Below are 17,358 nucleotides of genomic sequence, written 5' to 3'. Positions count from 1 at the left end.
TTATGAGAATACGAGCCCAAGAAAGTTTCACGCCTACTGGATCCAATATGCTTTTTTCTTGTTGGTTGTCCATTGGCAGTTCGTATTGGATCACTTCTACATCGAAAAAACGCAGGACAAATTCTCTAGTTGGCCCTCAAACTATTAAGTCAATACTCTTATAGCCGTACGACTATTTTTTGTATATTTTTTGTTTTGCAACTACTAAAAGCATATACTTCTGACCTTTTTGTCTATTTGAGTCATTAAAACCAACAGAAATTACACCGTGCACAATACACAAGCGAAATTCTACTCATAACTAGTAAGATTCATAGAAATCTGAGTTCAAATTTGGAATCTACTTGAAAAATAGAGTCTAAAAGTATAATTTCATATGAATTTGATAACACTAAAATAGTGGTCAACTATTGATCACCAATGATCAATGGCCGTTGATTGGCGTGTACTAGTCGCAATGGTAATTAGATGTGACTGGAGGATTGAAAATGATCAAAATTACATCATTTTGAGGTAGATTTTGTTAGACTTAATGGTTGAAATTAACAAAAGGGCTAGAAATATACGTTTTTGGAAGTAATAGAACTAAAACTATACAAATAATAGTTGAAGGGCTGAAAGTGTGTAAGGCTAATAGTTAGAGAGCAGACCAGGTTTTTGCCCCAAAATATATCTTGTACTATGGTTAATTATAAAGATTTACCCAAGAATTGACTTGGTGAGGACTTTGACTCATTCCCCCGGGCCAAAGCAAGCCAAAAAAAAAATACCACTTGGCGTTTGTCGTGTCTTTTACTCTCTTTTTTGTTAACTTAATGCCCAAGTTTTCAAAAATTCATATTTCAAAATTCACATTTCACATGAATGTCAAAATTTTAGGCATAAGAGATGTTAGACTAGTGTTTTCCATTCTTTGAATTATTTTGTTGCCCTTTTTACTCAACAAAGACCATGACTCCGGCACTTTGTGAATTGCCATGTTAAGCAAAATTGTAAAAGCTACTAGTATACATCTCAAATTGCGTCTTAACTACTGCAACCCCCATGGTCAAATGGGGAGCTCAACGAACTAATGGTCTGATACCAAACCGGCATATTATTAATCCAAAAGAAAACAAGATTTTTCTCTAATAGTTTCCTTATTGTTAATTTTATGTGAAATCATTCAAAATATCCCTCATATTTTGTTAATGAATTTTTTCATCTTTCACTCTTAAATATTAACTTTATTTCCCTTATAAATTCAAATTAATAAAATTTGACCCAGGTTTCCAACTTTTTTTAGTTTGAAATCATCATGTGATTTCCATGCAATTATTTTTTATGTATAAAAAAAATTAGATTATACTTATTTACGAGCAAAAATGGATATGGATTAGATCATATTTAACTTTTTTTAAATAAATATAGTTCGGGTTAAATCTTGTTTTTAATGATAAAAATGAATACGAATTGGATCATTTATTTAATTACAAATAGGATCTAAAATTTTTGTCCTTAAAAAATTTTCATGTGTGCATTATGTGATGAATTCATGATAAATTAATGATTAAAAACTTATGTTAGAATTAAATTTCATCGATTTAATTTTATATGAAATATAAAATTATTATTTTAAAAGCAAAAGGTGAAAAATTTTATTTGAAGTACGGACGACGTATACGTTGGACGACGCGTTAAGGTAGTTTCCAAGACAGTAATGCATATGGCATGGGGACATCGTAATTTCCAAGACAGTAATGCATGGGGCCTGGGCCTTGGGGGCATCGACACTTCTAAATTGTCTGCTTCTATAAATTCAAGAAATTTACCATTCAAGAATATTGACACCAACAAAACCCATCTCTTCTTTCCTTGTCATAACGAATTATGACAAATCCGATCTCAATTTTTGGTAGAAAAAATATCACAAATCAGAACTTGCGTTGAACTATGTATCCATCTGTATCAAAAGAGTATCAAAAATCTCCACCGCCCTCAGCGCCACCAGCACCACCAGAACCACCAGCACCACCGTACAGTCAGCCTCCGGTGACGGGGATTCCGGTGATACCACCGGCAAACTACCACTATGTCGATCACTATCAGCCACGACCTCAGTTTCCTATTCCAACAGATCCTTCTTCAGGTTCAGGGAATTGGTCCACCGGCCTTTGCGGCTGTTGCTCCGATTGCTCAACTTGTAAGTTTTGACACTTTCAAACCGTACATAACTTTCCCACGTTAGTAGCTTTTTTTTTTTTTAATCAATCAATGCAATATATAATTTTAAAAAAAAAGAGAAAGCAGTTTACCTTGATCTTGATTATGTTTTAGATCCTATTTGTTATTTTCGATCTTTTAGCTTTAATTTTTATTTTGCAGGTTGCTTAACATGTTGGTTGCCATGTGTGACTTTTGGACAAGTTGCAGAAATTGTAGACAAAGGATCAACTCGTACGTAAATTCTATAACTAGAACTGTGATAGATATATTTATCGTTGATCACTTGATCTACTCCTTTTTCTACAATTTAAACATTCTCCTATATAACTTAGGTCAAACTAATTAATTATTTGGATACAAATTTAGCACTCCAAAATTTACAAAATCTTAAATCTTTCAAGAACATGAGTTGGGAATTATTAAATTGTAAAGGCAAATGATACAAGGAGCTTATTCTAGTAAATTTTATTAATAAGAGATCAAAAGGGTCTAAAAGGACAGTGATCAATATTTGTTTAAAAAAACTCATTGGATGGTGGGGGAGTGAGACTAAAATTCTGTGGTGCTGATTGGTTGTGGAATGCAGCTTGTGTGGTAAGTGCAGGGCTGTATGGGCTGCTATGCTATTTCAGTGGCTGTGGATGCATTTACTCTGGCTTCTACCGCAATAGAATGAGGAGGCAATATATGTTGCCTGAAAGCCCTTGTCCAGATTTTCTTGTTCATTGCTGCTGTGAATGTTGTGCCCTGTGTCAAGAACATCGTCACCTCAAAAGCCAGGGATTTGACATGTCACTTGGTAAGAAAAACAACTCAATCTCTCTCTGATATTTTGGACATTGGTTCCTGCTGTAGATGTTCAAATTCTTGAAAACTTGATGATGAACATAGTTACATCCTTATTTGGAAAATTGTTCTGCAAATTGTCAATCTGAAACTAACAACACCTTCTTCTTCTTTTTTGACATCCTTGCGAGTTATAATGAACTGAATATTAGGTGATTATTAATGACTTGATTTTTGTTGGTTGAAATTTTAAATATCTTTTGTCGGGCCAAGTTCATCAAATATTTCCACTTTACAGCTTTCAATTATACTCAATTTTTCACTTTGATTTCTAAACTTCAAAATAGAACAGTACATAATTTCTCACTTTAGCCCCTAAAATATAAAATTTATCCCAATTTACTGTTTATATAAAATATATCCCACTTCCATCAATAATTTTAATTAAGTGGAACAGATTCTATATTTTAAGAACTAAAGTGTCCCATGGCAAATATTAGGGACCACAATGAAAATTCAGATATAGTTTAAGGGTGCAAAGTGAAGTCAACCGATAACGTATTGCAAAATTTAAAACTTGTACAAACAGTTTAAGAATTTTTATGTTGGAATTTTTTGATTGACCTTCAACAAAAAAAAAAAAAATTTTAATTTGATTGTCCTTATCGTTGTAATTTTCTGTGGGCTTGTGTGGAATTGATAGGTTGGCGTGAAAATGTGGAGAGACAAAATGGTGGACGGACAATGTCTTCACCGGTTATTCCACAAGGAATGAATCGATAGCTGATTGGCAGATGACAAAGTTGTTGAACGAAATCACAAATCTTCGCATTCAGTTCAACCTTTTTGTCCATTCACTATATATATATATATATATATATATACACGATATGTAACATATATAAAAAGTTTGGTGAATGAATTATATGATAGCTGCGTTTGTTTTTTCATATTATACGTCTAATTTTCGATCATCTTTTTATTTCATATAAATTTTTTTATCAGAAAAAAGTTATACTAACAAAAAAAATTTTCATATTATACTTTATGTAAAATTCAAAATCATTGACGCCTAATTGAAGAGGCTTTGTGGCAAAGGAAGCTGAAGTATCAGAACATGTTGATGTGTTACCTCTATCTAGGAGTCTGCAAATACAAGTTCTTGTGCTCTAAATCCAAGCCAAATTTGGAGCTCATTTTTGACTATTTGTGCATTTGACATGCTGAAAATATAGCAATTAGGAGGTTATGTACTAAAAGACACATGAAAAAGCATGTCAATTATGTGCTTGTGTTTTTCATTTTCTGTTTTCATTTTTAAAGAAAAAAATAGCTTCAACTATTTGTGCATTCCCTTTTTACTTCCATTCCCAAAATTTCATGCTTGTACACACCTCTTAGATGCTCTAAATTAAACCAACTTCAAAGATCAAATGGCCTCTTGCTCAAAGAAATAAAAAAGGGTTCAAATGGCCTGGCAATTTACAAAATTACCGGCCAAAGTATTTACAAAACAGCCCTCTACCCATTGTTTCTTGGTAGGATGCTTGTGCAACGAAAGGAAGCTCGGGGAGTCATTATTATTGTTATTTTTGTTGGGTTTGTGGGCCAGCCCATTTGTGGACAAAACCACAAAACCAAACACTTAGGTTTAAGTCAAGATTGGACTTAAAAAGAAAAGGGTGCAGCCGCATGTGGGATTCTTTCTTCGGTCTGCGTCTCAGGAAAAAAAGTCAGCATCTCTTGCTGGTCGAGAGAAAAATGAAGAGAGAGAAAGACTTCAAGGTTTTGATTGAAGGGTGATTTGGAACCCGATTAAGACGAAATTTTACCCACACGATCCTTTCGTCAGGCTCTACTTATCTACTAGTTCAGATTTCGAATTTTCTCTTTATTTGGTAACACCTTTCCAAATTCATTACTTTAACAGTTGTAACTTTTGGGGGTGATTTTATAGCAGATTTGCTTGGTTGGTGGTGGTGATATTATTGTTATCCAAATATTTTCGGGTAGACCTGTGTATTCCCATTATTGTGATAGTGAAGATTTTGACTGGATTAGGTCCCGTGATTTTTTTCAATTTGGGTTTTTCACGTAAAAATCTTAGTGTCCTGTGTCTTCTATTTTTCTTACATTTTATTATCATTGCTGGTTCTATTACTTGGTGATTTGGTTTATTCCTATTTTAATTGGTACTTGGGGAAAGAGAAATTTGTCTTAGGCTAACTCTGATATTGTGTGCCTGTACCAGTACCACTTTCCCAACAAGTGGTATCAGAACAGTCAGGTTGGGCTGCTTATTTGTACTGGTTAAAAATGAATGATTCGGATAGTGGTTGCATGATAAAATTGAATGCTACTAATTATTCGATTTGAAAGTCTAGAATGGAAGATTACCTGTATTGTAGAGATTTGTTTGAATCTGTTCTAAGGGATAAAGGTAGACCAAGTGATATGAGTGATGAAAAATAGACTGTTATGCATAGAAAAACTGTTGGTAATATTAAAAAATGGATTGGTCAAAGTATTTTTCAAAATTTGCTAATGACACCAGAACTGATGTATTATGAAAAAAACCTGAAAGTATGTATGAACGAAAGACTGGTTGAACAAGGCTAGTTGTCTGAAACAAATTACTCGAATGACATTTAAAGATGGGGAAAATATGACTGAACACCTGAGTAATTTTCAGGGATTGATAAACCAGGCAACTACATTAAATTTGAATTTGGATGATGAAGTGCAGGCTTTATTATTATTCAGTTTACTATCGAATAGTTGGGAAACCATGGTGGTCTCTGTCAGTAATTCAGCTCCTAATGGTGTGTTGACCATGGCTATTGCAAAAGAGACCATGATGAATGAAGAGTTCAGGAGGAAGGAACAAGGAATTGTCTATGAGTCTTATGCCCTGGTGACAAAAAAGAAAAAAAAAAGAGGGAGAAATAAAAGTAGAGGACCCCACAACAGGAATGACAAATCCAGAGACAGGTCTGAGTCGCGGAAAAATATTGCATGCTATTATTGTAAGAAGAATGGGCATTATATGAAAGAATGCAGAATTCTAAAACGGGAACAAATTGAGAAAAAGGGTAAGGCGAAGGAAAAAGATGATGAAGAGACTACAGCAGTTGTGGCAGCTCATGATGACATGTTTGTGTACTGTGATGATGGTCAAGTGAATATTATTTATTATGAGAGTGATTGGGTAACTGATTCGGGTGCATCCTACCATGTTACTTCTCACAGGCATTTCTTCTCAACCTATACCGAAGGAGATTTTGGATATGTTAGGATGGGAAATGAGATCTCATGCAAAGTTGTTGGTATGGGAGACATATACTTGAACACAGATACCGGGTGCCAATTGATATTGAGAAATATTCGACTTGTCCCTGATATTCGCTTTAATCTTATTTCTATAGGAAAACTTGACGATGAGGGTTACCATAGCTTGCAAGGTGGAGGCAAATGGAAACTCAGCAAAGGAAATCTCATTGTTGCTAGAGGAAAGAAACAGAGTACCCTCTACGTGATGCAAGCCAAATTAAGGAAAGGAGAAGTCAATGCAGTTCGTGATTCATCAATTGACCTTTGGCATAAGCGACTTGGGCACATGGGTGAAAAAGGGATTTAGACACTTGTTCGCAAACAGCTCCTACCTGAAATTAGAGATAATGCACTTAAACCCTATGTTAACTGCATTTATGGGAAACAACACAAAGTTACACTTCAAAATTTTCCTCCGTCTAGAAAATTGAATCCGTTAGAATTGGTTCACACTGATGTTTGTTATATGAAAGATAAGTCTCTTGGTGGTGCTGTTTATTTTGTAACTTTTATTGATGGCTTTGTCAGAAAGGTTTAGTGTTTTGCTTTAAAATCCAAAGATCGGGTTTTGGATGTGTTTAAAGACTTTCATAGCAAAGTTGAAAGAGAAACTGGTAAGCAGTTAAAGTGTATACGTGCTGATAATGGTGGTGAGAATAGAGAACCATTTGAAATCTATTACAAGTCCCCGTGGGTTTAGATTGAAGAAAACTGTGCCAAAAACTCCTCAAGAGAATGGAGTAGCAGAGAGGATGAATAGATCCATCACTGAACGGGTCAGATGTATGCTTTCTAATGCTCAGTTGCCAAAATCCTTTTGGGGTGAGGCAATGAGGACTGCAGTTGATTTAATAAATCTTTCTCCATCAATTCCTCTAAATGGTGATATCCCAGATAGGGTATGGACGAGAAAAGATGTGTCCTTTAAGCACTTGAGAGTTTTTGGTTGTCGGACATTTGTTCAAAATAATGCATTTTCTTGGATTATGGACATGAAGATTTTGGTTACAGGTTATATGATCCTATTGAGAAGAAGGTGATCAGGAGCAGAGATGTTGTCTTCTTTAAAGATCAAATCATTGAAGACATTGATAAAAGTGATAACTCAAAATATTTAGATAACATTCCTGCTAGCTCAAATTCAGATCCAGATCCAATTCCAATACCTGTTGATTTTAATCAATGGGGAACTGAGACAGAGCAGCGAAAGGATGTTAATGATAGTGATAATCTTACTGCTGATGAATTTGAGCATGAGGCACCATCTACTCCACCACCACTACCACTACAGGATGAGTTTAGGCGATCTATCAGAGAGAGGAGACCTTCTAGCAGATATAATTCTCATGAATATTTGTTGTTAACAGATGGAGGAGAGCCAGAATCCTACTGTGAGACTTTAGAATATGAGAATAAAGAAGATTGGTTGCGAACCATGCAAGAGAAAATGGTGTCCCTACATGAGAATCACACTTATGAGCTTATGAGCTAGTAAAACTGTCTAAGGGCAAGAGAGTTCTAAACAATAAATGGATCACAAGTTGAAGACTCAAGAGCACAGTTCACAACCAAAGTACAAAGTGAGATTGGTTGTGAAGGGATTTAATCAAAAGAAGGGTATAGATTTTGAAGAAATCTTCTCTCCTGTGGTAAAAATGTCATCAATTCAAGTTGTTCTTAGTATTGCAGCCAGTTTGAATTTGGAGATCGAACAATTTGATGTGAGACAACCTTCATGCATGGCGACTTGGAAGAGAAGATCTACATGGAACAATCGGAGGAATTCAAAGAAAGTGGTAAGGAAAATCTTGTATGTCTTCTCAAGAAGAGTTTGTATGGGTTGAAACAAGCACCGAAACAGTGGTATAAGAAGTTTGACTCCTTCATGACAGACCATGGGTACCACAGGACTACATCTGATCACTGTGTTTATGTGAAAAATTTTTTAAATGGTGATTTTGTTATTCTCTTGCTATATGTTGATGACATGTTGATTGTTGGCCGTGATACTATAAAAATTGACAGGTTGAAAAAGGAGTTAAGTAAATTCTTTGCAAAGAAGGATTTAGATCCGGCTAGACAGATAGTAGGGATGAAAATCTCACGTGACAGGCAAAATGGAAAACTCTGGTTGTCTCAAGAAAAATACATTGAGAAAGTACTCAACATGTTTAACATGAGTAAGATTAAGGAAGTCTCAACTCCACTTGCAAGTTACTTTAAACTAAATATCAAGCAGTGTCCTACAAGTGAGAAAGATAAAGAAGATATGAAGAAGGTTCCTTATGCTTCGGCTGTTGGTAGATTGATGTATGCTATGATTTGCACCAAGTCAGCTATTGCTCATGCAGTTGGAGTAGTCAGTCGGTATCTCTCTAATCTTAGTAAGGAGCACTGGAATGCTGTCAAATGGATTCTCAAGTATCTCAAGAGAACTTCCAGATTGTGTCTATGTTTCGGCAATGATAAAACTATGCTAGATGGATACACTGATGCATATATGGAAGGTGATCTTGACAATAGGAAGTCCACATCTAGGTACTTGATGATTTTTACGGAGGAGCAGTGTCATGGCAAAGTAAGTTACAGAAGTGTATCGCTCTTTCTAGTACGGAGGCGGAGTACATCGCAACCACTGAAACATGCAAGGAGACTCTTTGGTTGTAGAAATTCCTTCAAGAGTTGGGTATGAAACAAGAGAAGTATAGTCTTTATTGTGACAACCAGAGTGCTATTCATTTGTGTAAAAACTCCACATTTCACTCTCGGTCCAAACACATTGATGTGAGATATCATTGGATTCGAGAAGTATTGGATTCCAAGTTATTGACACTTGAGAAAATGTATACAAATGATAATGGTGCTGATATGTTTACCAAGACATTACCTAAGGAGGAGCTCTTATTTTGCAGACAAGAAGCAGATTTGGTGGAACCCCCCAAATGAGTTCGAAGGAGAGATTGTTGGGGTTTATGGGCCAGCCCATTTATGGGCCAAACCACAAAACCAAACACTTAGGTTTAAGTCAAGATTGGACTTAAAAAGAAAAGGGTGCAGCCGCATGTGGGATTCTTTCTTCGGTCTACGTGTGAGGAAAAAAAGTCAGCTGCCATCTCTTGCTGGTTGAGAGAAAAACGAAGAGAGAGCTAGAGAGAGAAAAACTTCAAGATCTTGATTGGAGGGTGATTCAGAGCCCGATTGAAATGAAATTTTACCCACGTGATCCTCTCGTCAGGCTCTACTCATCTACCGGTTTAGATTTTAAATTTCCTCTTTGTTTGGTAACACCTTTTCAAACCCACTACTTTGACAGTTATAATTTTTGGGGGTGATTTTATAGCAGATTTGCTTGGTTGGTGGTGGTGATATTATTGTCATCCGAATATTTTCGGGTAGACCTGTGTATTCCCATTATTGTGATAGTGGAGATTTTGACTGGACTAGATCCTGTGATTTTTCCCAATTTGAATTTTTCGCATAAAAATCTTGGTGTTCTGTGCCTTTCATTTTTCTTACATTTTATTATCACTGCTGGTACTATTACTTGGTGATTTGGTTTATTCCTATTTTAATTGGTACTTAGGAAAAGAGAATTTGTCCTGGACTAACTCTAATATTGTGTGCCTGTACCAATACCCATTTCCCAATAATTTTAAGGGAGAGATCAAATTCATGTTCCTCCATTCTAAATCTACGAATTTGATGTTTTGAAAACGAATACAAGTATAGTTTTGATACTTATATAAGATATAAAATATGGAATTAGGATGTATATTTAGTTATCTGTCTATTTGTCACGGAAAATGAAAGTGTCCCAACATAGAAAATATGAGACATGTTTGTCTTGTACCCAAAACCATATAAAAGTTTGCAGATATTAAAAGAGTTCTTTAGAAGCATATACACGCGAACGCATTTAAGTGCATAGGTGTAACAGGGTGTGTGAGTGGACCATCAACTTGTCAAGTTACTTGTGCAACTATTATGTGTAAGCTAGTCACATTTTGGGTCATGGAGGTGAGGCAACAGCTTGCTCGAATGTAATGCAACTAAAGTACTATATGTAATTGCTAATCTATATGGATTGAAGATTTTTTGAAATTTTTTTTGATAATAATACTACAGCATTTTTTGAGATTGGATATATGTAAAATAAAAATATATATAAAAAAAAAGATTAAAATGCAACAAAAATTTTTTAGGAAAAAAATCTCAATCCAAACTGACTTGTTCTGTAACTAATTCTTAAACAAATGAAAAAACCAATAAAACTTTACTATGATCTAATAAACAAATGAATAATCAATTGATTTCAACATTTTTACCTACTATGCATTGTAGTATTTTTTTTAAAATTAGTTTTACCCTCCCTTCCCTCTCCACACACGTCCACTTTCAAATTATCAAGTTCAAGATTTGAATCCTGAATTTGACAGCGAGCAGAATTCTGATAGTCCTCCTCTAATTATTGAACCAAACAAAACAAAACAAAGGGTCACAAGGTAACATCTTATAGCTTTGAACAAGTAAAACATATTCAATGATTATGGCAACAACTTATCCCACGCCCAATCTTGTCCTTTTATTTTGTTCTTCTACTGAATGGAGCAACTAAGCTAGGTTTTTTCTTTTATTTCTTCCAAGTAATTATTCATTAATTTACTATTTATGACAATTGCTTTGTGAAGTAATAAAAATAATAATACTTGTTATCCAAAGGGATGACATAAAAGTAAAAATGGCCAAAATGACATCATTTATTCCATCCAGTAAAAAAGGAAGGAATCATACTATTTCTTCATTTCTAATCCTCGAAGAAATTGCAATATATCAAGCCAAAGACCCAAAGGATCGTCAATCTCAAAGGACAGTAGTCAAAACAATCAAGGGATAATTTCACAAATCTCCCCAAGTTTTTAACAATTACAAAGAGCTTCCTCAAATTTTAAAAATTACATATACCTCCCATATTTTATTATTTAGCAAAAATGTAGGTTCAACAAACTAGTTTTTCTCTCAAAAATCCTAAATTGCCATTTTGCACAAAACTAAGAAGGAAAAATATAGTATACCTAAATCATTTTCTTCCACACTTTGTACAAATTCACAAACTTAATTCCTAACAACCATTCAAGCATAAGTTCTAAATTCAAATAGCCATTCAAAAGATTTCAAATTGTATACACAGTATCAATATTTGTCATGCAAAAAAAAAAAAGAAAAAAATACACGCAAACTCCATTGATAACCAATTTTATACCCCAAAATTAAATATCAATGTTCAAATATATTTTTAATACAAGCTAATTTTATCTAGAACCATCATTACAATCCTTCTATGGTCTTAAAAATGTTGATATTTAAAAAAAAGAAAATAAATTCTACCACCGCAATAAAATCATAATAAAAAATTTCTAATTCAATGAAAGAAATCCTTATATAATTATTGACATTTTATAAAAAAAAATTTGATAACAAACAAAATATGACAAGTTTCACATCTTCAGTTTTTCTTCCTATTTCAATTATCAATTTCATTATTTATTTATCTATCACTGTGAGGCTCTTCATTTCCTTCTAATTTGACACATAATCTGCTCCCTCTGTTGATTTTATAATTTTAATTTGTTAATATCCATAAAATTGAAGATAATAAAAAGATGTTATGTTGACTAGAAAAGAGAGAAACGAAAATAAACAAGAGATAGAAATTTTTTTTTTTTTTGGGTTTTGTAAACTTATTGCTTTTAATTTAAAATTGTCTACCAAGTGAAGGATATTATAGGTATTTTACTATATTATGGGAGGTAAGTGTAATTTTTTAAACTTAAGGGGAGCCGAATGAAATTGTCAGAAACCTCAAGGGAGGTTTTTGAAATTATCCCAACAATCAAACCTTGGTGTTGACGGCGGCTCAGAAGGGCCCAATTCCCGAGTCCTCCAAACGCGTCCCGGAAGTTTCCTCGCTATATATTATCCCCCATTGAACTAAGTTGCGGTCTATTGCCGTTAAAAAAAAAAAAAAAAAACTAAGTTCCGGTCACAAATAAATTAACAAAACTTGTTCTCTCTCTATTCTTAGAAAGACAAGTTTGATTAGTAAAACCTTACATGGATAAGAAAGATAATACGAGGCAATAGACGATTGGATAGTAGTTTGTTAAATACACTTGAGAGGACCACATGATAAGATAAATTATATCGATTTCTTTTCATTTTTATAAGAGAGGATCAATGGTGGTTTACACTTCTTTTTTTTATGACGCGATCTCATAATTGGTCAATTACAGGTAAAATGTCTTATTAATTAGGCAGCATTTCATTGTCATATCACATTATATTAATTTTTGAATGCAACAACGATGAATTGTTCATTCACATCTACTTCTTTGAAAAAAAAAATACTATAAAACACTTTGCTAGTAATAAAATCATAGGAGTTGGAAAAATTTATAGGGCGAATAATGAGAGGGCCTTTTTCAACAAGAAAGTTTAAGAGTTCATTTGAATTGCATTTTTTGAGAGTTTTATAACAAAAGTAGCATTGTAGCACTTTTCTTGATATGTAATGCATTTGAGGTGAAAAGGAATTAAAAAAATATATGTTAAGAAAATATTCTCCATAAAAAATCCAAATGAAAAAATATTTGTGGAAAAGACACGATCCAAACCAGGCAAGAATTCACGATCTTTACACGTTTGAGCTGCTTAGACAGTGCAATGAAGCTTCTTGAAGTAGTCTATCCAACAAACCTAAAGATTCTTGATTCGAAACTCATTCGTAATTTCCCCAACTTTTCAAAGAAAAAAAAAAAGAGAAGAAAAGATAGAATGAAACTCATTCAACACGCGCACATGCTGTTGGTTTGGTTTCTCTGCAATTGAAAAAAAATTATATAAAAAATCAAATTAATATACATGCTGTTGAGTGTTGACCGACTTGAATCAGCAGTTTTGGTGGGCCTTAGAGACTCTGTCAACATTATATTATTTATAGGGAAAATGACATGTTTCATCCCTCACATTTCACAAAAATATTCTTTTCGTCCCTCACTTTTAAAATGAAGCAATTTCATCCCTGACATTTAAAAATTAAAGCTATTACATCCCTGAACCTAATTTTCAATCTGAATCAAACCATCCAATAATCCAATAATAAATTTCAAAGATAGAATTGATAGGTCACTCGGTCAATTTCATTATATTCACATGACATTTATCAAACCAAAAAAATAAATATTATAACATAAAGGCCATTATTTGTTTTGGAATAGTCGGGTTTTTCTTTTGAGTAAATCTTTTCATGCACCGTTAGTATATTCACTTGCGAGTCTAAATGTGTATCATAAATACAAAATTTGGTGTTTAAATTTAAATTGAAACGATATGGTAGGTACATAAAACTATTAGTGTATTATTGACAATGTAAGAATTCAAGTTGAGTTATATTCAAGTTGAGTTAACCAAGTGATCTACCAATTATACCTCCAAAATTTGTAATCAGGTTGATAGGTGGTTTGATTCAGATTGAAAATTGGGTTCAAGGATGTAATAGATTTAATTTTTAAATGTCAGGGACGAAATTGCTTCATTTTAAAAGTGAGGGACGAAAAGAATATTTTTGTGAAATGTAAGGGATGAAACATGTCATTTTCCCTTATTTATATCTTGCACCGATAGTATTTAATTATTTATAAGCACTTGAATCGTGTCTTTGTAAACTTCATCTTCTTCCTGTATATCTGCTTTTTTTCCAAATCATATCAAAGTCATCCCAGTTCACAATCCCAAATTTCATCATGTACAATTCGAATTTGAAGGAGGATCTAAAGTATTCAGCACCACCAGCTTCATACGGAAGCGAATTCACAACTGGAATTCCAGTCAGCACTGGCTCAACCCAAAGTTACTATTCAGATCAGCAAAGCTACGCTGTCAAGCCTAAACCTCAGGTCCCCTGGTCAACTGGTTTGTGTGACTGCACTTCCGATGTCCGGAACTGTAAGTTTCTTGTCTAGAAATGGCCCCTTTCGCGGTGGGGCGTGTGTGACACGCGCTGCCTATTTAGCTTTGTTTCTTGACAATTGAAATTACTTGCTTATTTCGATTGCCCTTTTGTTAATCAACCAGGTTGCATCACATGCTGGTGCCCATGCATTACTTTCGGACAAGTTGCTGAGATTGTAGATAAAGGATCAAGCTGTAAGTCTATTTCTTTTTATTTATTTGACTAATCATGTGCCATTCTTTTTCTCAAGAAAATTAAAAAGATGGCAATATAGATAAATAATTGGACCGCAACTTTTGCTAAAAGAAGTTGTACTATAAATTTTGCCATAATTGTTCCTATATGATGTTTGATTTCGCTAAATCTTGATGCAGCGTGTGGATCAAATGGAGCCCTTTATACACTTATTGCCTGTGTGACTGGCTGTGCCTGTTTCTACTCTTGTTTCTACCGGTCAAAGATGAGGCAGCAACACTCCTTGCATGAAACTCCCTGTGGGGATTGCTTAGTCCACTGCTTTTGTGAGCCGTGTGCCTTGTGCCAGGAGCATCGTGAGCTGAAAAATCGAGGATTTGAGATGGAAATTGGTAATTTCAATTAGCTCTTATTTCCTTTAATTCATTAAAGTAAGATGACCTTGGTTGATAATTTGGCTAAATCTTTTTGCATCCAGGATGGCATGGAAACATGGAGAGGCAGAATAAAGGAGGAGTTTCAATGACCGCAGTGGCTCCTACAGTTGAAGGAGGGATGAGCAGATAAATGATGAGGAAGATGGCAATAAAACCATTTGGCCAAAGTCATGGTTTATCTTCTTTTCATGTTTATGTTGTTTAATCGGTGTATTGGTGAATGTAATTTTAGAGCTTCAAACTTGGAATTGTTCGTGCCTGTGGTATCATATAATATGAAGCTGTCTTTTGACCACATCATTGAGATGTGTGAGAATCTGAGTGCTGTAAAAATTTGTACCAGTTCAAGAAGTTATTCATTGTTTGTAATTTGCAAGAAGTGATCTTATCAATAGTACGTGTTCTTTTAGCTCGTTCTTAGATTGTTGTCTAATTCATGAAAACCATGACGGCGTTAGCAACAATTGATGTTGACTATTTTTGTTTTGTTTTGTTGAGTGCCTGCATTTTTCTACATATATTTATTGTAGACAGCAACATACCACCGTCAACTGCGAGCATTAGTGGAAGAATAGAGCAATATGTTATCTGGTCAAGACTCAAGAGGTCCCATTATGCTTTCCATGTCATAGCCATTCACTTTGGTCAGATTGACTGTTCGAACGTTCATTATTTGGATTGAAGATTATTCAGAATTATTTGTTATATTATTTATTAAAGCATTCTTTTATTACGTAATATATGTGCAGTAAAAAAATATTAAAAATTTTAAAAAGTCATTGAAAAACATTTTCAAAATGTAACAAAAAATTCAGATAATGAGTTATCAAAACATATGCAGTATTATCATTTTTGTTTTTTACAATTCAGAGCCAGTGTTATCGTGTACTTTGCGTATTAGTGCACTTTGCTTATTAGAAACTAGAAAGTATTCCGTATATACCGATCACGTTCAAATCAATCAATAGATAATTTAGGCCCTGTTTGGGAACAGAGTTTTTGGCCAAGTTTTTTTTTTTTACAAGTTTTTAAACAATTTTAATTATAATAATCTCAAAAAAAATTTCAAAACTTTTAAAATACACACTTCAAAAATACCAAAAAAAATTCCAAAAAATATCCCTTCTTTCCTTTCTTCTTCTTCCTTCCCCACATCAACCTTCCACCGCCTTCGACGCTAGCAGCTGCAAATTTTTTTCCTTTTCTCTCCTCCTCCCCTCTCCCTCGCCATCTCTCCTCCCCTCTCCCTCCCCTGCCACCCTCCCCCTCCCTCCCTGCAACTATCGGCGCCCGCGGGCAGCCAGTGGTAAGGTGAGGGAGAAGACGTGGAGAGCAAAGAAAAGGAAAAAGAAAGAAAGAAGAAGAAAAGAAAAAAACTTTTATATTTTAAAAAAATTTTCTACAACATCTATAATAAGTTACAGTAAAATTTTAAACCAAAACCCAAAAAACTTATTTACCATACGGGACCTTATTTCTCGTCTAGAATAGCTATATGAATATTGTGAATAGCCACATGAATATTGTGAATAGCCACTTGAATCTCTTTAGAATTCTCTTTTGACCTTTGTCAAATAATTGGTGTTGGACAAATTCCAACAATCTAATTATTACATCATTTTGTTCTCCTCAAAAAAAAAATATTGTGAGTCCATAATAGGATATAATCCAAATATACATTTCCCACTCCAAGAGAAAAAAATTGTTTTGATTGTCTAAGCTTACCACATCAGCAGCCATGGAATGGAGAGGAGGGACAGTTGTAAATATGATAATCACTCCCATGATTTATAGTTTTGATTCATATCATTTCTCAAAATTTTAGATAGACATATCTAAACTACTTAAAGCCGCGAAGCCTGATGAATAGTTGATTGTGCCGGTTTTGCTGTGGTTTCGCGGCTCATTTTGTCCTTTTTGGTCCTTTCGCAGCTCCCCTACAGCCGTTTTGCCTGCTGCTGCCTTTTTGCTCATTTCTGCTTTTATTTTCTTCTTCCAATTCTGCCCTTCTCTTGGTTTCTTTGTAATTTTGTGTTCAATTTTGTCCTTTTGTTTGCTGCCCATCCTTTGTTGGTTCAATTGTTATCCGAGGCTTTTGTTTGCTGTTCATCTTTCGTTCCTGCAATTGTTATCTGGCACTATTGACAAAAATTTGCCGCTCCAACTGTTATCTGATCGTTTTGTTTCCTGTGCATCGTTCGTTGCTCCAATCTTTGTCGGGCTCTATTCACAAAAATTACAGATACTAATTTATGAATTTTATTAATTAACTTCCTTCAACATATATAATTTCTTTCTTTAACTTTGTATTAATCTTTCCTTTTTCAAAATATAATTTCTTTTGCTCTTTTATATACTAAGAAAGATATTAATTTTCAAAAAATTATGCAAATCAAT

General features: G+C 34.1%; 2 protein-coding genes across 2 annotated transcripts; both read left to right on the top strand.

The window, feature by feature from the left end:
* The first annotated feature begins 1,825 nt into the window (after nucleotides 1–1,825).
* On the top strand, nucleotides 1,826–3,941 carry LOC113752984 (protein PLANT CADMIUM RESISTANCE 2-like). Its single transcript, XM_027297059.1, has 4 exons — nucleotides 1,826–2,182; nucleotides 2,365–2,436; nucleotides 2,792–3,004; nucleotides 3,695–3,941. Exons 1-4 carry the CDS (start codon nucleotides 1,933–1,935, stop codon nucleotides 3,772–3,774), a joined length of 615 nt encoding a protein of 204 aa, XP_027152860.1. The 5' UTR covers nucleotides 1,826–1,932; the 3' UTR covers nucleotides 3,775–3,941.
* Nucleotides 3,942–14,017: 10,076 nt separating this feature from the next.
* On the top strand, nucleotides 14,018–15,381 carry LOC113752985 (protein PLANT CADMIUM RESISTANCE 2-like). Its single transcript, XM_027297060.1, has 4 exons — nucleotides 14,018–14,322; nucleotides 14,452–14,523; nucleotides 14,704–14,916; nucleotides 15,003–15,381. The coding sequence occupies exons 1-4, from the start codon at nucleotides 14,121–14,123 to the stop codon at nucleotides 15,089–15,091; spliced, it is 576 nt and encodes a 191-aa protein (XP_027152861.1). The 5' UTR covers nucleotides 14,018–14,120; the 3' UTR covers nucleotides 15,092–15,381.
* The last annotated feature ends 1,977 nt before the right edge of the window (nucleotides 15,382–17,358 follow it).

This window comes from Coffea eugenioides, chromosome 11 (assembly GCF_003713205.1).
Source record: "Coffea eugenioides isolate CCC68of chromosome 11, Ceug_1.0, whole genome shotgun sequence".
Taxonomy (NCBI): domain Eukaryota; kingdom Viridiplantae; phylum Streptophyta; class Magnoliopsida; order Gentianales; family Rubiaceae; genus Coffea; species Coffea eugenioides.
This window is presented reverse-complemented; position numbering and strand designations above follow the sequence as displayed.